The sequence below is a fragment of the Haliaeetus albicilla genome, chromosome 10, assembly GCF_947461875.1.
Source record: "Haliaeetus albicilla chromosome 10, bHalAlb1.1, whole genome shotgun sequence".
NCBI classification, from domain to species: domain Eukaryota; kingdom Metazoa; phylum Chordata; class Aves; order Accipitriformes; family Accipitridae; genus Haliaeetus; species Haliaeetus albicilla.
Genome location: NC_091492.1, coordinates 34,020,933 through 34,043,756, shown reverse-complemented (window position 1 = coordinate 34,043,756; position 22,824 = coordinate 34,020,933). Strand labels below are relative to the sequence as shown.

Below are 22,824 nucleotides of genomic sequence, written 5' to 3'. Positions count from 1 at the left end.
CCGGCCGAGTGGGGAGGGAGGGAGCGAGGGGGAGGCGGCCCCGGCGGCCCTCAGCAGCGAGCGGGGAGCGGCGGGGGAAGCCTCGGGGAGTCGCTGAGCCGCTGCGGGCATGAAGGACCGGCTGGCCGACTTGGCAGAGGTGAGGGCGAGGGGCGGGAGCGGCGGGGAGGCTGCCGGGGAAGGGGGGCGGCGGCGGGCTGAGGCGAGGAGCGGGGCGGGAGGGGACAAAGGCGGGGGGGGGGGCGCGAGGGCCGCGCGGGCCGTTATCGCCGTTATCGCCGGCTGAGGTAACGGTCAGCGGGGGGAAGGTTGGCGTTCCGCCGCCGGAGGAGGCAGCGCCTCGGCCGCGTCCCCGGGGACGGGGCGGCCGCCGCACGCTGTGCTGCAGCTGCCTTCTACGGGGAGGGGGCCGGCTTCCTCCCCAGAGCCGGGCAGGCGCGTCGGAGCCTGGGGATCTGGCAGCGAAGTTCCGAGCTTCTCCGGTTCTTAGAGATCGCCTTCCCCCGCGCCCTCCTGACCTCCAGTGCGTTTCAGGCGTTACCGTGTTGAATGACAGATAAACCAGATAATAATCCGCCCTGCCCGTGGGGTAGTGGGGTAGATGGATCTGCTTGGGAACTGTTTAACCAGTAATGCGTCAGTAAAGCTCTCTGTAGATTTTATTTTCGGCGTGTTTACAAAATGGTAACTGGTTATGTTTATACGCTCTTTTCCTTTCCCTTAGTTGTGCTTTGAAAACAGTTTCCTAAAAAATAAGGGAGAGTTGGAGGGAGGTACCATCGTGTCTGTCTTTAACAGGATATGGTTAAAATAAGAGGATATTTGGCTTTTTTTTTTTTTTTCCTGAAAAGAAATGGAAATGGAGAACACACAGGAGTTCCTGTGATAGTCCTAGGACTCCACATATATGTAGAAGCTGGTCTGTCTTGAGCTGCATACAGGTTTCGGGCTCGTTCATCTTAAAATTAAGTTCATGTCTTCTGGAACACAAAATGCATTTTGGAAGCTCCATCTCCAAGTGATGGAATTACCAGTCTCTTTGTCTTCCTCTCCAAAGGCATGAACTGGCATCCGAAAAGTTTTAGCACGATTAGATTACAGTATCTTTACCAGGAAAGATGTTTTGGAGTCATGCCAAAGAAATGTGTAATTTCTTTCAGGTATACTTCTTCCCTTTTCCTATTTCTAAACACGTCCAGATTGTAGGAATACGTGCCAAATTTCAGTGATGGTGCAAGCTTCCCGGAAAGAGGAAGCAGCAAACAGTAATCTGAATTTGCTTTTTAATTTATGATCATAAGCTTGTAGACCTCATTCTGACTGACAGGAAGCAGCAGTGGTCTGTTGTATGTTTTTTTAATTAAAAAAAACCAACTAACCAAACCCTAACTCTCCCCTTAGATATTGTTAAAAGTTTTTAAAGCAACCGTACATAGGGGTTCTTAAGCCAGCTTCAGTATTTGACATCTGAAAACATTATTGTGCTGCAACAAGCTACTTCTTTAACTGAAACATTACTGCAGCAAGCTACTATATTAAACACAATGTTCAGTATTGCCGAAGTGCTTCATACGTTCATCAACATAATTTTCACTGCCTGTAGAATTAATAAATAGCTTAGAGACTTGAAGTTTTCTTCTAACTGGAAGAAGATATTTAAACAGCAAATGAAAGTAGAAGTTACTGAAGATCCAGTCTACATTTTATCGCTTAAAAGTGTGTAGTCGACTTGAAGTTTTGAAAAGTTGCATACCCAAGGGAGATTACTTTTGTAAAACTTGATTTCCACAGGGAACTCATGGAAGTAGCAACTTCCATCTTACGTTTTTATCTGAAATATCAAAAAAGATCATGTTTTTAAGAAGTTATTTTCCTTTACTAACATAAATGCTTTGAAACAGTGATCCTTGATCACGCGTGGATAAGATGGCTTTGAAAAGGACTACAATCTGAAGAAATAATGTATTAACATTTATTTGCCTGTTTTCCAAACTATTTCAGTTTGTTGAGTGTCGTTCCATTGTATATTTAGCTAAATCATTAAGTGAAGAGTAGAGCATATATGTTGTGGTTTTTAAACAGGTCTGGGCCTGCAAAGTCTTCAGGAATAAGTATGCCTTGACTCTTTCCCTTAATATAAGAATGTCATTGTGTATTGCTTTGCTTGTACCTTACATGTAAGTTCCATCCACCCCACTTCCCCCAAATACCGAATGTAGTACACAAGTAGTTTAAGAGATCCTAGTACTTTAGCCAGTCTACACTGACTCATTTTAATGAAATATGCTATTCCCTTTAGCAGAAATGTTAATTTAAGTTTACATGTCCTCATTTGTCTGTTCCTGGATTTTATTTGACAGCAAGAAAACTATTTCGTCATTAAAAGTTGTAACTTGTTCCTAGGTTTCCCTTTATAAACAAGAGGGAGAAATGTCACGTATTAATGTTTGTGGTCCATTAACATAAAACTCTCAACTTTTTACTATTTTTGTTAATACACATTATTTAGGCAGTTAAACAGTGCTAAAATAGTTGCTGGAGAAAGGAATTGTTGAAGATGTGCAGATTTTATGGTCTTCAGATAATCTTGCTTCCTCTTATTTTTTAGCTAGAAAAAGTCTTGTGAAGTACATGCTTTTTCAGAAGATAGTAGCCATAATTGTATTTGTCCACTTCGAGGGGATTATTTTAGTGTCATTTCTAAATTATTCTAAGCAGGCCAAGACGAACTTTTTTCAGCTGTTTGGATTGTTCTTTAATACATTTAATTGGACAGTTGATCAAATCCCAGACTGCTTTTAGTTATTTTGAGCACAAATGAGTGTAAGATTAAAAGAAGAAAAAAAGGTTCTCTGTGATCCAATACACTGCTTTCAGCAGTGGTTGGTGGTAGATATTTAGGGAAGTTAAAAAAAAAAAAGACAGGGCAAGTACATAGCAATGATTGTGTAAAATATTCTCCCAGCCTTCAATGATTGCTGTTCACGGATACAACTCCATCTTAAAATGGCTTTAAAAGGGCTGTAGGATCTGTGTTCGGACACTCAGTTCAGCACATTTAGCTAGTGTCAGATATTAAAACTAGATGTTCTTTTAAGGGTCTGTTAATAAAACTCAATCAAACTTTTTTGTTATTGTTTTTAAATCATTTAAGAAGGAGGTAAGATGTAAACCTCTGCTTAAGCATGATGTTTTAGATCTCAAGTTTGGGGTGCATTGTTCATATGGCCCAAAAATTACGATCTTGTTATGCTGAAATGGGTACAGAGCTATCCATTGAAATCCATTTTTCTTGCTTGATCAGTGAATCATTTTAAATACATGCTTTTTATATTTCTTTACTCTTGAGTGTTACTGAGGATATCTTAGACATAACCTTTGAAAAATACATTTATATTTGATTGTAGTTTAAAAAAAAAAAAAAAAAAAACCAAGGACCTATAACTTGAGCAGAACTGCATTGACTTTTTGTAAACTATTTCTTGGGCATTCACTTAGTGCCCCCAAAACTGTTTAGGAATGAGTGAAGAACCACAAAGTCACAAAAGTTAAAATCGGTAGAATTGAGTAGTATGGAAAAAAAATGCAAAGGGAACCTCTTCAGAAGAAGGAAAACAGTACTGAGTTCTTTTTTTCCTGAGTTAAGCTCTTACATTAGTCTTTGTTCAAACATGGAATTTTCTGAAGATGAGCTATGTTTTCCATGATATAACAGCGTAAAGTAATTTCTTGTAGACGGTTATCATATGATTTTTTTCTGGTTGTATGGTAATGCTACTAACCGCGTGTTAATGATTGACCTGCCAAAGCAGCATGACAGATCTCCTTGGCCTTCTGTAAGCCCTCATTGACTACACTGATATAAAAAAATTTCTGGTAACACTGATGCTGTAAGGAGAAACTGTAACACTCTGTAACCCACTCCTTGGGTCCGATTCATTGGGGTAATGGTGGTCAGTTACTATCCTTGCAGCCTGCCAGAGGAATACGCATGATCTGGACTGAGAAATAACTAAACTTGAATAGAATTTCAAGGGCAAGTAATAGCCATGGGGCCATGGGTTTAGGTCAGTTTCAAAGGTCAATAATTAATTTGGTAAGATATCTCAAGCTAGACTTATTCCTGCAATTCTGTAAGGCTTGGGAAATGTCAGAAGTTTCATAAACCATCACCATAGCTTCTACTTGGAGCTGAGAAATGCTGTTGTCTGAATAGCTGGATTCTGTCATACAAACCAACTTCTGAGGGAACTTGATATATTTTAGAAGTCTGTGAATGTTTATGGATTTGTATGGCCCAGACTTTCAGTCCCAAGGTCAAGGCATGAACTGCAAACAGACTTCATTAGATTGCTCTTGGCGTTGACGTGAAACTTTTTATCAGTTTTTTTGTGGTACTGCTTATACTGGTGAGGTAAGGTCTAGGAGAAACAATATGTTTCTGCTAAACTTGATGATAAAAGTGAGTTCTTGGCTGAATTGTGTGCTTGTCAAAAGAAGGGGCGTCACTGAAGTTGAAGAGAGTTAGCAAATAAGCTGTATTTTAGGTAGGCGATGATTTAAGAATGTAGAGAACAGAGATTGACAAGTCATCGGGTGTCTCAAGTGCTGATATTCAAGTAGGCTGTCCATAAATCCTTCAACAAATTGTAGACAGCAAATTGATCTGTCAATGGTGTCATTGCAACCAAATGTGAAAGTGAAATAAATGTGGAACTGACTGCAGGGTGGATAATCATGATTGCTTCCTTCCAGCCTAGTGTCTGCAAACAGGACTTCTGAGTAAGATTTTTGTATCTTTCATTTGTTTAAGATTTAGTCGGGTGTCTAATGTCTTACTAAGATCTTCTGACCAAACTAAAAACTGACATGCTGAATCTCTTAGCTGAAACTATTTTCATTATTTTTAGTTCAATTAACTAAATATAGGATGTGATTATAAACAAGTAGAAAAATTATTATTTATGCAGTAAATATAGGCAGAAGGTGTTCTTTTATGTCGTTAATGAAATTACATGTCTTTAAAGTGTAGCTCATTCTTAAATATTAACTAACTGGTAGCTGTGTAGTACTGCAATCTGTGCAATGGGTAAAAGTTGCATGACTTCATTTGGGCGCAGACTTCCTCACTTACTTGTATTAAACAAGACTGTTCATTGATTACAATCTCTAAGGACAGATTCTCTAATACTGAGTTCTAGCAATCATCCTTTCAAAATAAGTAACTACAAAAAGTCTTTAATGACACACAGCACTACGAGTGATTGGAAGGTGCTCCAGGAAAGCAATAACATCTAAATTACTGTATTTCAGCTGGGGCATTGTGGCTTCCCCTGAGCATAAAAAAAAAAGATGATTTCTGACAAACATATTGTTATAGGGCTTTATGCACTCCCTGAATTTGCAGGAAAGGAACTGTCACAAAGTATAAGTAATAACTTTTCTCAAAGATTCAGGGCTTGCTTAGATTTTGATGTGTAGATCTTCATTGAGTATAACCTTCTTCATTAGATAATAGCAGTGTTTGACACTGGATTAAATTGTAGAATTGTCATGCAAATAATACGCATCTCGCCTAATGTAAGAAAACCAGTAACAAAGGGCTTACTGGATAAGATGATCAGGGTTTAGGAGCAGTAAGTGGGTGTTAGGAGATCAAAGGCAGAGAGAGGGGTTTGTAAGAAGAAAGGAGTCTTGGACTTGAAAATCCCTTAATGACACCTATCTTGTAGTTTGTTTTTTCTAACAGATAACCCATTGACTATACGGTAGAATAATATTTTGTTCTAACTTTGATTCAGTGCAGTTCAAACAGTCTGTGCTCTACAGAGGGAACTAGAGAACATGGAAGCTGGAACTCTTTGCCTTTATGATGCATGTTAATTCTCTCTTTTCCTCTGATAAAATTTGAATCTCAGTTCCTGTCAAGATCTGTATATTCTGCTGGTCTGGCTCAAGGGTTAGGGAAGTGTGACTCAGGGAACCTACTGGGCGGTGTGCCCTGGAGATCTGTGAGCGCCTGTCAACTTGAGCTTCTGCCTCCTTGGCTGCTATTCTAAGGGTTTATCCATTATGTAATGCATGTGTAGTTTAGTGTAGCATAATTATGTCTAAATTAGCATGCAGTGGCAGCCTTGAAAACACCCAAGGGCAAAACTAGTAAGCAGATGTTGATAGCTTTTTGTTCTAGGTTTCATTGGATGTTTAGCTTATTACACGACAAGGCAGTCATCAGCACCCCTCTTAGTAATTCTTTGAGAGGGTTTGATGTACTGTCTCAGTAAATAGAATATTATTTTCAGTTCCTGTGGGACTCACTGTGGAAGTTTCTTTGTGCTGTGAGAGAACATTTATATGCAAAATTATATTTTAATAATTTTTATGACAGGTAATGAAAACTGTGACATCACTTACAGACTGGTTCTGTCCTGAAGTTGTTTACAGAGGAGTACATGTCTTAGCATTTACAACTTCGTGGTGGTCAGGTGACTTTCTCTGACCTCTCTGCTTATTTGGTTTTAGATTAGTCCTCATAAAAGGAAAACTTACTTTTTTGACTTTGCAGACTATTGACAAAAATGTGTATGCAGTAGCAATGCGGAAGAAGTTGTAGTTGTTTCAGAACAGTATCCTGCGTTTTATTTCATAGATTTGTTTTGTTGTCTTTTACAGTGTAAAGGAAATGAAGATGGGGAGACAGTTATTGTTGAAAAAGACCACTTCATGGATGACTTTTTCCAACAGGTAAAGTTACAGTTTTCACCATGTGTTAAAGACTTACAGTTTTCTCTCCATGCCTTTTAATTTCTGTAATTAGGTTTAACAATTCATCTCCATACACACACCCCGCAATATGCTTTGTAATGGTGTGCCAAATCAAATGTTGGTAACACTTTGGCATGTTTATTTCGGGGTATGTTTTGTCTTTACTGAATGGAAGTGTTTTTTAACTCCCTATCAACAAAGAATTTGCTTACAGAATTTTAAAATCTTTTTTATTAAGAGTAGCAGCACTTAAGTTTTTGGACATACAGAATACATTTGCTATTAATGATACAATTTTTTCTAAAAAAAAAAAATGCAGCCTGTTTAAATGTCAACATTTCTGCTGGGATTTGTGTCAGATACATACAAATGTTGCAATTAAATACTTTACCATTTTTATTACCAAAGATTCTTTTTTTTTTTTTTTTTTTTCCAAATCTTTGCCCTGAATTATTCTAGCGTTTTTATTGCCATATTTCTCTTCCTCTAGGTTGAGGAACTTAGAAATAATATAGCAAAAATAGCACAAAATGTGGAAGAAGTAAAGAAGCAGCACAGCATTATCCTGTCAGCGCCAAATCCTGAAGGAAGTGAGTATCACTTTTTTTAGATTTCAGATATTTGTGGATAGATATTCTGAAATAAATTTTGTTTGGTTTAGCTATCTATAGGAATAGAACTTCAGGTTTTCAGAATGCAGAATGTAACACAATTCATTTATTTAAGTATTCCCATATTTAATATTGAATTAATATTTTCATTTGCTTATTTTTTACCCTTTTTTAAGTCTCATTTGAATAAATACATTTTCAGAATATTTGTTGCATCATCCAAACATTTGCTAGACCAAAACTCAGCTTAATAAGGTACCTTGAAATTGGCTGTGTCTTTAGAAACTTAGAGGCTACTTATATTTCTTCTAATTTGTGAAAATGTTGACGTTGTCAACAGAAGCTCATATGGTAGAGCTATCATCTTCTCTTTATTCCTCAGTAGGGGCAAGATTGTGTCTAACACTACCACTACAGCCAGCTGCTTCAGCAGTAGTAAGAGTTCCATGCTGGAGCCCTATTTTTAGAGGCTGTAACCCCAAAACTTGAAAGTAAAGATGTGCTTTCTGAACAGAGAACTCAAAAGTTTAGGGACTTGCCCAGAAACATGGAACCTTCCCTGTTCTCAACACTCCTTAATTCAAGGCATGCCTGGGTTTGTGGGCAGGGTTTAAAGAAAAGGGAAGAAAAGATGCTGAGGTATTTTTGTGGAAGTTGCAATGCTGTCTTAACATTTATCATCTTGCTGGTGAAAACTTAACTTTGGGTGTTAGTTTTTCTTTTCCCCGTATTTTCTTTGTTTATAGGTGGGCGTATGTTTGTATTCTTACAAATGATTTTGCAGACTGCTTTTTATCTTAACAACCATATACAGTCAATAAATCTCAGATTTAACAAGGGTTCATCTGGATGTTTAAAATCTGTGGTCTCAGCTCATTGGATTGTGTTTGTGTTAAAAATTGCGCTCAATAATGCATCTGAATTGTGTAGGAACATGACATTGCTTCTAAGTAACGTATGGTCTTGTGAATCTAGTGCCTTCAGTAAACCCAGTAACGGAGATCTAGTTAAGTTCTTCATGAATACTCTTTATAGTGTTCTTCAAAAAAATATAGGTAGTGCATGGTACAGTTGTTAATAAGAGTAAAAGCAATGAGTCCGTGATAAACAACAGAACTAAAAAAATGTGAGATAAATCTGTATTTTCACTTGATAGACTTTGGTGAATTTTCATTTTGACCAGCAAGTGATTATTACCCTGAAAGTGTTATATTTAAAAAAAAAAAAAAAAAAAAAAAGTGGAATATTCTATCACGTGGTTTAGTTGGTGATTTGGTAGTAACATTTCCCAAGTGTAAGGGCCTGTCATAAGAAGCAGGAATCTGATAGTATGCTGTTATAAAAATAATACAATACTTAAAGTACTTAGAAGTATAATAAGCTGCTTCTCTCCATGGTTGCTCTGAATACAATTATGAGATTGCAAGGTAGAGTTGTAGATGGTTGCTGGCCTACTATTATCAATCATTAACAGTTCTAAAAAAAAAAAAAAAAACTTTTTCTTTTTTTTGAAGGAACAAAGGAAGAACTTGAAGAACTAAATGAGGAAATAAAGAAGATTGCTAATAAAATCCGAGCCAAATTAAAGGGTAAGTTGTGGGGAGAAATAAAGCTACTGTCGCTTGTAATGATTCAGGATGGTAGCAGTGTTACAACCTTGATGCATTGCAGCTGAACTTCTAAACTTTAAAAGCTGCATTATATATGCATAAATTGTATCATACAGCTTTTAAAAAAAAAAAAAAAAGAGAGACAACCACCTCCCTACCAACTAGTGTGGAGCCCATGTCAGTAACAGTATCGTCCTCTACTTTATTCCTCCTTGCCAAGCTTCACCGCTCATAAATATCAGGTCTCAGCACAGCCTAGTTTGTGGGACAGGACAAAGAGCTTGCTTGCTTTCAGAAATAACCTAGAAAATTACAATGCAAAGTAACTTCTCTGTGTAGAAATGTATTCTGCAACTGAAATGCTGTTTTTTGATCATGATGTTTTGGAAAAAGATAAACTTTAACTTCGAAAAGACAGTCTCCATGGCGTAAATGTCTACATAGGGAATTGCTCTAGAGCACCTATTGTATTTTAAATTCAGACTAGCTAATTTTCCTGTGGCTTTCCCCTGTGAGTGTGTCTTAATTGCGTAGCATAGGTTTTGAAATATATTGAGTGTTTTAATGTCCTTCCATAAACACTGGGGTATGGTGTTTATTGTTTAAATTGTAAGAGCAGCCCATTTTGTTATACCTTTTGAACTTTCTCCAGAGTAATAGACAGTAGTAGTGCAACTCTCTTAAGAGTATTGAAGTAGTTACTGTGTTTTAAGATCTGTACCAATTACCAAAATTATTTTAAATTTATATATATTCCTCTCTCTCTATATAACTGCCACCTTCCTCCTCCCCCTGAACTGTTAAACATGTCTATGGGGAGCTTGTCCATGAAAAAAGTAATAATTAATAGTATTTACAAAATAACTGAGCTACACTTAAATAATTATACTGAATGTTGACTCATAATGTGCTTGTATTGTTCTTAGCTATTGAACAAAGTTTTGATCAGGGTGAAAATGCTAATCGGACATCAGTGGACCTCAGGATAAGAAAAACACAGGTATGATTGCTTCAGTTCGAAGAAAATAAAAGGATTCTAGTAAATCAGAGAATGAGTTTCACTTTTCTGAAATAGCTTCAGAGCTTCATGTTCTGTTTTCTTGGAATGTAAATACCACTTTCAGTTGTTGTGCAGTAGTATTTGCTGTATCAAAAAAAAATAAATGTTTTTGTTCCACATTTTTAAATCCTCAAAAAACAGCACTCTGTATTAGCTCACAAGTTTGTGGAGGTCATGACGGAATACAACGAGACCCAAACTCTCTTTCGAGAACGCAGCAAAGGTCGGATACAGAGACAATTAGAGATAAGTAAGTGACCTGAATACACTTTTATTAAAAAGATTAATTGTGTTGTTAGTACCTCCCTTGTTTCTTATTTCTTAAAGATGGTACAAAGCATCATACCTCTTGGACATCTTGAAGCATGTGAGGGGAAAAAAACAATTTTATTGTATGGCATAAACTCTTTGATACTACTCTTCAGAACAGCTGTAAAGAAAATGGAGAAAACTCACTAAATAATTTCTTTTATATTGAAAATTATTAAAGAAAATAACCTTTTAGCTTTGTTTCATTTATTTCCAATGTTGCAACTTGAAATGAAACATTAAGAAAAGCTGCGTTCTGAAGATAGCAAGTGTTATTAGAAAGCATTCCAAAATTAACATGCTAAACAGGACAATTTCTCTTTTTATGCTATTCTATTTTTCTTAAGAAGAACATTTGTTAAATTCAGCTGGCATAAAATCAGTGCTGCCCTTATATGTACTCTAATCATTTGTTGACTGACTCACATTTGACTTATTTCATCACTGATTATTATGAGGAGTATTCAAAAGGTACGCGACTCTACTCTGAACTACAGCATCTACCTTGGAAAGTGTCTTAAAAAAAAAAACCAACCAAACAAACCATAACATGTTGTACCTAAAATTAGCCTTTTTGAATATCTCCTGTAAAAGCAAATACATACATTGCTGAAATAGGAAATGGAAACAGAAAAGTTGGCAAATTATAAGAAGACTTTGCTTTTCATGGACTTCTCAAATTTGTCATTAGCCTCTCATGCTAATGGTTCAATTGAACATTTCAGTAAAGTTTATCATGCAAGTTAGATTCTTCCTTACCTGTATGTTTGAGGAGAAGGGACCCTAACACCTCAGGACATAGTTCTTTTAAGTTCATCTTGTTATGGCCCAATTAGAGCCTTCTGCTTTCCCTCAGCACTAAAAATTTTAAAGCAGGTTTTACAGCATTCTTGGGTATTAACGTCAGAAAGTAGTATTCAGATTAACTTTTATCTGATAGGACTGAATTATACAAGTTATTACTGACATTCAACTTGTTTTACATGGGAAGAACAGGGATTTGATATGTAAATTTTAAAATTGTAATACACATCACTTCAATGTGTTGTGTAACTCAAAACACTTCAATTTGTCATACCAGTGTGATTGATAGGATTCAGCTTGCTTAAACATGCAATAATAAACTACATCAATTGTTAGATGTATTAAGAAAAGTAGAAGCGAAGGTACACTATGGGTGATCATCTTCTCTATGTAAAATATGAATGTAATCCTGTGTTGGTAAAATCAAATTTACATAAAGATTTTATTGCCCACACAGTGGTGGGGAGTGAGTAAATTAGGCACCAATGTGACATAATTGAATAGGTAAATATTGAATGTTCTATAAATACTCTGTATCTCAAGTTCTTCCTTCTGAAGAACACTCCACTTAACAAGGTTCATAGGTACATTGTAAATGTGTCTGATCAAACTCTTCAATTTGACCAAAAAACCCTCCCAGCAACCAGGAATTCTTCATCGTAGCTTTGAGTCTACATTTGTTTTCTATTACTTGATATTTTCTGGTTTTTTCATATGCAAAATAGCACTTGGTAATGACTAAACACCACATTGTTTTAGCCTGAAAAATACTCAATATGAGATTTTTCTTTGAATTGTCATCCTTCTGGTATGGTAAAATTTTATGTTCAATGATGAACTAGTGATGTTATATGAAGTACTGTTGTTTTTTTCCTAGCTGGAAAGACCACCACTGATGAGGAACTGGAAGAAATGTTAGAGAGTGGTAATCCTTCAATTTTCACTTCTGATGTATGTATTTCTGGTCCAGTTATGTATGTCTCCTGTTCTGCTGCTTCTGCTATTTGGAAGTGTGTCAGCACCTACTTATTTATGTCCATATCTTTTTTTGCTCTCCCGAAGATTATATCAGACTCTCAAATAACTAGGCAAGCTCTGAATGAAATTGAGTCACGTCACAAGGATATTATGAAACTGGAATCTAGCATACGGGAACTACATGAAATGTTTATGGACATGGCAATGTTTGTTGAGACTCAGGTAAATGAACCAATTCAAACACATTTATGTAAGTGGGATTTTTTTTCCCCCCGTCTTCCTCTTTGAATATGCAGAGACAATTGCTTATGTTCAGGTAATACAGACTTAAAGTGGGTTTTGACTGTGATTAGAAAGTATGTAAGTTAATCACTAAAGGGTTTTTGTTTCGTTTTAGGCAAACTTACAATTTAGATGTACTCATAGTATATGCTATGAATAACTAAGCATAGACTTTCTTTTGAGTTATTATACTTGATATTTCTTTCAACATGCTTATATTGCAATATGCTTGAACATTTTGTGCGTGTTTAAGTAAGAGCAACTCTTTCTTGGAACATTGGCTAATATCTTGGGAATTTAGGATTTTCACAGACATGGTAACGGACTACTGTGGTAGAATAAAATGTGCGTTAGCAAGGATGTATGCAACTTGCACATAATACAAAGGTATGATTACTGTTATAACTAACACGAGTGTAAAGGGATTGACAAGTCATTCAAGTTGTCTCACGTTCATAAGCTTTGTCTTGCCATGTATGTAAGGTCATTCTATTTGTAGTCTTTACATACCAATTCTCTAACAAAAATATTTTTAACTTCTGTTCTTAAAATTCTTTGACTTATGCAGGAAAGTGAAAAGAATAATGTTCAGGAGAGAAACTTTCCTGAAAAGGACTATTTTTTATTTTTTTTTTTAATTGGGTTTTGTTCTAGAAGTCCTGTGTTGCTTTGTTATTAAATATATAGCCAAGGCAAATTGGTAGCAGTTTTCTTTTGAATTAGAAATGAACAAAAGTTACTTGCACATCATTCTTTAATGCTTTGCTGTTTACTGCTGCTGATTATTTCTTCTGATGGACAGAAACACAGGTAATAGACTTACTGTAATTTTTCACCAATCCTCCATTTCATTACCAAATTTCATTCTTCATAATTAATTTGAGTTTGTTATGTATTGACATTCTAAACCCTCAATTCTTAGGAACTTTTGAACTTGCTATTATATGTGTGCATTTTCTTAGGCAACTGTTGAACCTTGTGTCAAAATAGTCAATATCCTTTCCCACTTCCAGGCACGTCAGGGATTTCCGATCTCTTTAGTATGTCAGTTTTAGTTTGGCTGTTAAAACATACCTCATGTTCAAAGGTATGTTTTCAGGTGTTCAGTATTTGTTCCTGCAAAAGGGAGAAATATGCCTGCCTTCCCCATGAATGTTCCTTGTTTGGTTAGAACTTTGAGCTTTTGCTTCTCATTCCCTTTTTCCTTTACATGTCAAATCAGAAAAAATGCCAGCCACTAATATGTACATTATTCACATGTTTAAAATAATTGTTGATGTTCTCTAGCCTTTCTTCTCTTAAGTTCATTAACCAAGGATCCATGGATTCCAATAATGAATTTTTTTATTTTTTTTTCAAAATTTAATTTTAAGGGTGAAATGATCAACAACATAGAAAAGAACGTGATGAATGCATCAGATTACGTGGAACATGCAAAAGAAGAGACAAAAAAGGCAGTTAAATATCAAAGTAAAGCACGAAGGGTATGCTATCTTTCTGCAATTGTGCTAGTCAGTGTATTAACTTAGCACAGTATGAAGCAACTGTCAGTTTCAGTTGATTGTTGTTGTTGTATTCAGTCCATCAAGGTAGCATTAATATATGCGTTTTACTTCCTTGTAGTTGTGATAATTAAAATTGGAATAGAAAACATTGTTATAAATTAGTATGTGACAGAGGAAGATTTACCAAAGGATTTTACAACCAACCAAACCCCCCCATAATCTGGAGGAAATCAGAACATTTCCAATGTGGATTAAGTTGTTATAGTTAATATTAAAAATTGCTATTACCAGTAGAGGACAAGAGAAACATCTTGTACTACAAAAACAGATAAGCAATTAATGCACAGCTAACCTATGTTCACAATTTTCCACTTAAAAAGCTGTCATTACGAAATGTAAAAACCCCAAAAGAAGAATTACTATATTATGCTAGTAGATAAATTCACAAGTTCTTCTTATCAACTACCATGATACCGTAAATTATTCAGAGTCTAAATAATCTTAAAGGGTTTTGGATCTTTATCACTGGTAAACTTACCTGGATTCATAGCTATAAAATCACCATGTTAGCAGGAAAAATAAAGTTACTAGTTTCGCTGAAGCACACTTACTTTTTTAGAATTTCATCTGTAATTATTCTTTTCACAGATAAGCACTTTTGTACTTTTGTAAAAGTACTAGATTAGGGGGATCTTCCCTCTGGGAAGCATGTGCCGTTAAACAATGACACTCAATTTTGTGGAGGAGTTGAGTTCAAAGTAACGTTCAGGCATTTTTCCATTGGCATGGAAACTTGTTTTGTGTTTCGGTATCTTTCTTCCCATCAGAAAGCCAAATAATGTATTCTGAAATCAAACTACTAAGTAATTTATTTTTATATTTTGTAACTGTATGATTGCAGATTGAATTAAGTGTTCCTCTGACATTATAATTTCCCCTTTTTAGATGCAGTGCAATTTTGTGAGGCTTTTTATGGCGAGTTGGATTTGAGGGAATAATATATCTTTACATAGATAGACAGATATCTACATATAGATAACACACTTGTTATGTTTTAAAAAAAATTAAGAAATGTCAAAAGAGCCACATAATGTATTTATAAATGGTGGTTTTCTCATCTTTGATAACTATATAGGTATTAATCACACTAGTTTACCTGTAAACACTGTTTAAAAATGTTTATTCTTATGCAAGCAAGAGTATACAGATAAATTTATCTCAATTTGAGAACACTGCAGGCTTCAATAAAAATGAGTGTGGATCTAAAAACTGACTATATTAAATATTGAAAATAAATGCAAGTCTTAATGTGCTTTATGTTAAAATAATAATACCTTGTTTTTTGACAGAAAATGTGGATAATTATCATTGTGTCATTGGTGTTGATTGCCATAATTGGTCTAATTATTGGTTTGTCTGTTGGTATTCGGTGATGCTTGGATAACCTCAGCATTCATGACTTCCTGCCAATGCGGCAGTAAGTAACTAATCAACTAATTTTGCTCTTGTTTTGCGCTGGTACCTTGTATTGTTCTACTAACCCTTAATATCTGTACAGTTAGTATTGGAGGGGGTAGGCTTGAGATGCTTTGATGGATCCTCTCTCTCTCTCTGCATGCTATAAAAGTGCTATGCATGTGAATATTGAAAACTGACATCTAGTGGTAAGCTGCTAAGTTTACAGACTGCATTCATGGCATAAGACTCATAAATGCAGAAGGAAATGAGACCAAAAGATCCAATTATTGTCTTGCGGACCTTTTGAAATTTTTTTTTATGCTGAAAGTTCACATCAGCAAACAGTCTGCACTGAGATGTGAAATACTAGTTACACCTGGAACTTTATCAAATGGGGTTTCTATGTTTTTTCATAGAACCAGATGTCTACAGCCATGAAGTTGGCTATTATTCCTTGCAGAACATCTTAAAATTTCTTACTTTGAAGCTGTTTATTAATGCTAGACTAAATGAAACAGTGGGAAATAACGATGTGTTTGTAAAAGAAAGGCTGCAAAGATTCCAACTGGAATTTTAGGACATAAATTTGAGAATTCTTGCAATGTTCAGATTTCGCTGTACTAACCTGCCATTTCTTGTCAAGATAACACCTAGCCAGGCAAAGTAGAAAATAGCAGTTAACTCTTCTGAGTCCAATAGAAACTCAACTTTTATATGTAGTATCTTCAAACTATACATGAAGTGCTATGAGTAGAATGTCATTTCAGACAGCTAATCAGGAATTCAGTTTTCTGTACTAACACTCCTTTAATATTGAAATTTTTAGTTTTGATGTTACAGTTTCTTCTCAGTTTTGGTTTATGGGCAGATAACAGGATTTATTGTATCATTGCTTATAGTCAGAAATACCTGACTGTATGTATGTCGGGCTTTGATGCGTTTACATAGAACCCATCTCTCCCCCCCCCCCGCCTTGCAGCTTTTCTGAGCTATTACCTGCACAGTGTTTTTATTGATGTTTTGTTACATTCCACTAAGTGTACAGTTGTAAAGGTTTGAGCAGGCTACAAATATTTATTCAAGGAGGATGGCAGTAAGCAATGTTACTGTACTTAGACTTGACCTTGATAAGTAAATGTTCACTATTGCATCTGTTTCTGTATGTAATGATAATTACAGAAGTTGGATGTGAATAATAACAATTATTCTGTGAAGTAAAATACAAAAATTTTATACAGATAGCTCTATCTTGTAACTATGGTTACATGTATGTTAGAAAAGAAAGACTAGAAACGGGAAATAGCAGTAAGTATTCTTCAGAAAAAAAAACCAAACACTCAGATTAGGTGTCAGTATTATTAATTTTCTGTGGCTATGCATGTATTTAAACAGTTCTGTATCTGACAAGGTATTTCAATCTCAACTTTTCTCTTTTTTTGCAGAAATTGATGTTCATAATTATATGTGTAACTGTATTGCTTCTGATACTTGGAATTATCCTAGCAACAACACTATCATAGCAAGCACATTCCAAGAGTTACAAACCTTCAGAAACTCCAAAATACATCTTCAGTAAAGCCAAACCTTTTTTAATAAATGATGCCTTACACTGTTCCATGATGATGACCTACCACTAATGGTTAAAAATTACAACAAAATCACTCTTAATGTTTACTCATAAATGAAGATAAGAATGTATTAGGATATGAATGGATTTTCATCATAAACTATACATGTGTAAGACTGAAACTTGCTCTTAATTGTTTTGAACTAAAGTAACAGGATTTTTTGCATATCTCAGTGTTACAAACAGTTTAAATAGGGAGTTGAGAGACTATTGAGTTTTGACTGTTTGGCTTTTTTACTATTGCTAATATAATTCTAATCATGAATTTTAGTACCTTACCAGTGCTGCTTTTGTTAGCACTCTTGTGAACTTTTCTGAGATGTAGGCTTGTCTTTAAGTGTATTAATTATTTAGTCACTGTAACCTATCTAAGCTTTATACTTAAAATTTTTTTCTCCAACAAATGCTAAAATATTTTATCCTGAAAAGACTACTTATTTAACTGTCTGCCTATTGCATTACACTTGAGAAGGAAAAAAAAAAAAAAAAGGTTTTTTTACACTTTCCAGGTTGGTTGTGGTTTTTGGTTTTTGTTGTTGGTTTTTGTTGTTGTTGGTTTTTTTCCTTTCAATATGACTGAGGTTAATTGCTTTAAATATTTCCTTGCTTTTCTAATAAAAAGTTAGTTGCAACATTTCTGGTAAAAGAATGCAGTAATGAAGCACACCAAATTTGAACCTCTGCAGATAATTTTACAAATAATCCTTGTGCAAAGGAAACTGATGGATGAGCTTAGCCTTATTGTTCATATGAATATGGCAAAAATCACACTTTTTTTCTGTATGAAGCCAAGTCAAGATTTCTTATTCAGAAGCTTGCTAATGTTGATGTGTGAATATAGCACATAGGGATAAACTCCCTCAGGAAAGTCTGAAACATAATGCAAACTAAGACACTGATTTGTTATGAAATTTGTGTTATATAACATATATGAAGTGTTTTAGTATATGCGTACTGGTTGTAATGCTAGCTTGCAAGACTTGAAAGCTTGAAAGACTTCCAATGTAACCAAATAACTGCATTTAATGTTACAGGTTATTTTTGTATTTTGTGTGTAAAATATTTGTAACGTGAATTTTTGACTTCTCATTTTTTTAAGGATATCTATGTAGATATGTAGATATATTTACACTGTAAGAGAATTAGAGGAAAGTATAATGTGTGCCTTTTTAAACACAGTCTAATACTACACTTGTCAATGTTTCCAAACATTCAGCTATAATGTTAACTGCAATAACTCGGTTCTAAAAGGTTGCAATCCTTAAACTTAACGTTTTGTTCAAAGTGTCTGAGATCGAAGTTACTCAGTAAACTATAATTCAGTCTGTTGACTTAATGAAATTCTGCAAAGTTTACAATTTATATTGTATGTATGACTATTCTTGCTTTGCTGTCCAAATATACTGTGAATGTGCTGGAGCTATTCAGATGTCAAACATGTTTAAAAAAGAAAAAAAAATTATTATTGGATTTTTTGCAAGTCAGCCATAAAGAAGTCTTCATTCGGCTTCATTAATGAACAAATTTCTTTACCTCTAAGTCCAGAACACTCACTGATGTTTGTGAGGAAGTTTACATGCAAAGTAAGGAAAGATTGGTTGCCTTAGTACTCGTTCTAGGTAAAATATATTTTTATTCTATAGTTTTCTAGATTTTTATCAGTAAATATTATTTATACAGATACACAAATTAGACTGGGGGGGAAAAATCAGTTCTTCTGTTTAACAGCTGGTTACCTAAAATGACCCCCAAAATCCCATCATGTTGATTTTTTTTTTAATTTATAATGCAATAATCTGCCCATAGAGACCAGAAATTTGAATAGGCCACTCCATACTTTTACTTGTTATATAGCTGCCTTAATGAGTTTGTTTTAAAACAAAACAAAACTTGTTTTTCACGTGAACTTCTTTGTTAATATTGGAGGGGAGTAAATCTCTAACCTATGCACTAATAAATTTATCTAAGCAAGTATCTTGTGGCTACTATTTTTGTATTCATGATGTTATTGTGACCTTTGTGAATATTTCCAGTAAGTGTTTGAATAAGGCTGGTATGTTTTTGCAACGACTTATGTCAAACAACCGATACCTCGGTCTTAGAGTAAAGGTAACGTATTTCCTGAAACATTTTACCAAAAAAGGTGTAGAGGTGATCAAAGTAGGTGTAGCGATAATTATGAAGACTTTAATGGGATTTATTAATTTAAACTATGCACATGGAATTTTGCTTTAATATTAAACTTGAAAAATATGGGAGTTATTTATCTGAATAAAGCTATTCATGTATTGTCAAAAATTCCTCATAAAAGTGCGTCTTTCACAGTGCAGAATTAAAATAACTTTCTCTTACCTGCCTATACCAGAATTGGAAGTTCTGGAATGGATTCGGGGTTCTGATGTAGAGGTGGTAACCGGAGTCACTCCCCCTGTGCCGATGTTTAAACTTAGTTTAGATTGCCACCCCGACAGCTTTTTGCTGGCGTGGCACTGAGTGGTGTTATCCGAGTGGTGTCATCCCACTGGTGATGGTGGTCTCCAGCAGCAGCGGTGAGCAGGAGCAAGCAGCCTGCTCGGAGCTGACAGCCCTGGTGGATGCAAGGGATGGGACCGGTGGGGAGGAACGGCTGGCACCTGCACGGGACAGCACAGGGACTGGTGCTCGTCTCCTGGTGCCTCTTCTCCCTCATCTTCCTCCTCCTTATATCACCTATTGAGGTACATGAGCCTTTCAGGTGGTCAGTGCTCTAGCAAATGCAATGCAGGTGTCAGTATGGTAGTGTATAAGGGGAAAGATTGGTTGCGCTCATCCTTTCGTGTGGGGGCTTTTTCGGAGAAATTTTGAGGTAAGAAGGCCTGAGGTTTCATTTGCTTTCATTTGAGTCGGTGCTATCTTCGTACAGAAGTAAATTGTCGTTGCAAGTTCTGTAACGGTGTAACACACCAGTGAGGATATGCGTGCAGAGTTAATACCAAAGCACTTGGAAATTGGCCAACTGTAAGATAATTGAGCAGTTATGCTTAGTTTGATACTTCTTTGTGGTGTTGGGAAAATTGGATAGGAGCGAGACTGTTGAACCCGGCAATTAATAAGGCAAAGTTGTCCATAAAGGCAAACCAAGAAAGTAAAATCTTAGCATAGGGAAAATGTTAAATGGCTGTTCTTACAAAGATCTGTACAACCAAAACGCTCAGGTTATTTCTAAGTGCTGGTATCTCTGCTGCTTCTCACAATAGTGCCATACCGCCTGTGGAAAAAGTACTGAATCTGAACATAAATGAACTCGATAGAAGGAACTAGAGCTGTTTCAAAAATTAATCTGTCTTTATTCTGCTTCTCTTTGTTCTGTAGTGTAACATGCAGAACAGACGTTTCTAGGCAATGGAGGATTTGTTTAGCATAGCACTACGTGAGTTTTGATGAATACAAGCCTGATAAATAAAATTTGGAAGACAAAGGGAAATGAGGGAACTGCTGCCTATGAGGAGGGATGGTTTTTCTATATAAAAATGATATTATTTAAAAAAACCCACACCCTTTCAGACAGTTGTGCTTAATGTAGTTTTGAGAGAACAGTTTGGATGTGGGTTTTGGTTTGGTTTGGGGTTTTTTTTTGCGGCGGGGGGGGCGAATAGAGGTTTAAAGACTTGGGTTACTCAACGTTAAATTTGATTTGATGCCTTCATGTGGCTTGTATGCAACTTCCGAAAATAACCGTGGCATTTTTCCTCATACTGCAGTCAGTGGGTCAGCCTTTGCACCTGTGAATCAGCTCAGTCTTTTCTGTCATGTACAGTAATTGGCTGCTCAGTTATGTAGTGCCATTTGCAGCCTCTTTTAGCTGCCTCTGTCAAACATGCCAAGTCCTTCTGCCAGTAGTAAAGCACTTATAAATGAGCATTTTGGAATAAAAAGAGCATTTTATAAGCACTTGTAGCTAGATTCTGAAGAACAAAAGTACTTCTGGAAGCGAAATATATAGAAATGGTAAGTAATTAAAAATGATTGTGTTTATGTAATGTAAAGAATGGTTGCTTTTATTGGCTGCATTTTAATCCATTTTACTGCAAAAGGGGGAAAGAAGGATTTTGATGTTCAAGAGTAAATAGTTCTTGAAAATGGCTAAGTTATGATACAAATAGCTAACAATATATAGCAGACTTTGTGGGTTCAGAAGAAAACAAGGATAATTTTACGTACAAAATTTTATTTCCTATATCCATACGTTAGACAGAACATGAGACTAACGGGTCAGCGCATGCCAGTTACTGTCAATTGACAGTAAATTGAGCTTGACAACATTAAACTAAAACAGAGTGCAACGCAGTTCAGAGAATACGTCAGAATGAATACGGACTCGACAGAGGTGCTGTTTATGTAACAACTCAATTCGTAGTCCTTTTATGTAATCTTACAGAAAATGGAGAGGTAACTTCAATACATGTTTGATAAGGTTCTTTGGTGGTATTGCACAGAACTCTTAACTTTCTGTAGTTACAAGGTTTTTACTTTTTAGAGTCTGCTATTCTATAATCTTCATCAATGTTTCTAACATAGGGTAAATCTGTTAAGGGAATTATATCTAAAATTTCTGAAATGAGATGTGGAGGTTTGTAGATGAGAAGGCATGCAAGAATTAATGTATGTATAATAATATTGACAGCTTGTTGTAAAGAAATCTTTGGCTTCTTTTTTAAGCTTCCTCCTTTCCTGAATTGTGACATGAGCCTATGGTGAACATCTATATATCATAGAATCAGAGAATTACTCAGGTTGGAAGTGATCTCTGCAGGTCATCTTGTGCAACCTCTTGCTGGAAGCAGTGTCACTGGTGGGATCAGACCAGATTCTCATACTCTTCTTCATCAGAGACTGAAACACCTTTGACTTTGATTAACTGAATCTTTTAAATATAAGCATGAATTTATTTTTTAAAAAAACCCTAACTTTTTCTGTCATGACTGTTCGTATAGTAGAACAGTATCTCTTAATATTCTATAGATTAAGGAATTATTTTTCTATAGGAAGTCCATCAAACAAAATAACATTTTGCTAGTCTAAAAATTCCTAAGAAGAGAACCTGGCCTTGAGAAGAATTTATTTCCTTGGCCTGTTTTTGGAACAAAGTTGTGTTAACTGAAGGATATAAATGGTTATTTTGAAGGGCATACTCTAGATTAAATGTGAAATACATGAGCTTTAGACAAGGGGCAGGGGGTGACTGGCTATGGTATTTCACAACAAAGATAACCAGACAGTAGTTTCTTCATACTACCTGAAATATGTCTTTGTCCAGCCAGATATTGCTAAGTCGAAGTGACAGAATTGCAATTATTTGAAAGCCTGTTCAAGGCTTTACTTGGCTCCCATTTGTAGGTCACTGTAGAATCACTCTTAAAGAGCTATTACAGAGCTGTTCTGCTTCTGTGTAGAATTAAAGATTAAGTCGTCGTTTGTCCAAGCCACTGAAATGACTTGTCCAAGATCACGCAGGATCTGTGTGGCAGAGCACGCTGTTTGTACTCGGGTGCCCATTTCAGCTTACAAGACTGTCTTTGCCTTTGGTGTGTGTGCATGAAAGAATGGTAAAAGAAATACTCCTAGGAAACTTCTAAAAATTCATGCTGTTTACTGTTACTGTCAAACATTTTAAATGAGATTTATGTTTTGCCATCTTCCTAGACAGTAAAACTTCGTAAACTTTTTATTTGAAAGAGCTATCTGTATTTTGAGATTATTTTAGCCAGAGGAAGGAAAATGACCTGTAAGATTTTGTAAATCTGTAACTCTGCTACAGCTGTGATTTTTTTAAATT

General features: G+C 35.7%; 1 protein-coding gene across 3 annotated transcripts; it reads left to right on the top strand.

Annotated features, from left to right (window-relative positions):
• STX2 (syntaxin 2) lies at positions 1-18,983 on the top strand. 3 transcript variants are annotated; one of them, XM_069794921.1, is made up of 11 exons: positions 1-139; positions 6,673-6,744; positions 7,256-7,355; positions 8,891-8,965; positions 9,913-9,986; positions 10,188-10,296; positions 12,037-12,110; positions 12,222-12,359; positions 13,793-13,903; positions 15,274-15,322; positions 16,825-18,983. In XM_069794921.1, exons 1-11 carry the CDS (start codon positions 110-112, stop codon positions 16,956-16,958), a joined length of 966 nt encoding a protein of 321 aa, XP_069651022.1. In that variant the 5' UTR covers positions 1-109; the 3' UTR covers positions 16,959-18,983. The 3 variants fall into 3 exon arrangements, with proteins under 3 accessions (XP_069651022.1, XP_069651020.1, XP_069651021.1); XM_069794919.1 differs by having other exon boundaries at positions 15,274-15,401; positions 16,825-16,999; XM_069794920.1 differs by lacking the exon at positions 15,274-15,322.
• The last annotated feature ends 3,841 nt before the right edge of the window (positions 18,984-22,824 follow it).

Excerpts from the sequence above, each read along its gene's own strand:
- STX2 (XM_069794921.1), top strand. The coding sequence starts at position 110 with ATGAAGGACCGGCTGGCCGACTTGGCAGAG. Across the intron at positions 10,297-12,036 it reads ACAGAGACAATTAGAGATAA|CTGGAAAGACCACCACTGAT; the intron begins GTAAGTGACCTG and ends TTTTTTTCCTAG. Across the intron at positions 12,360-13,792 it reads CAATGTTTGTTGAGACTCAG|GGTGAAATGATCAACAACAT; the intron begins GTAAATGAACCA and ends TTTAATTTTAAG.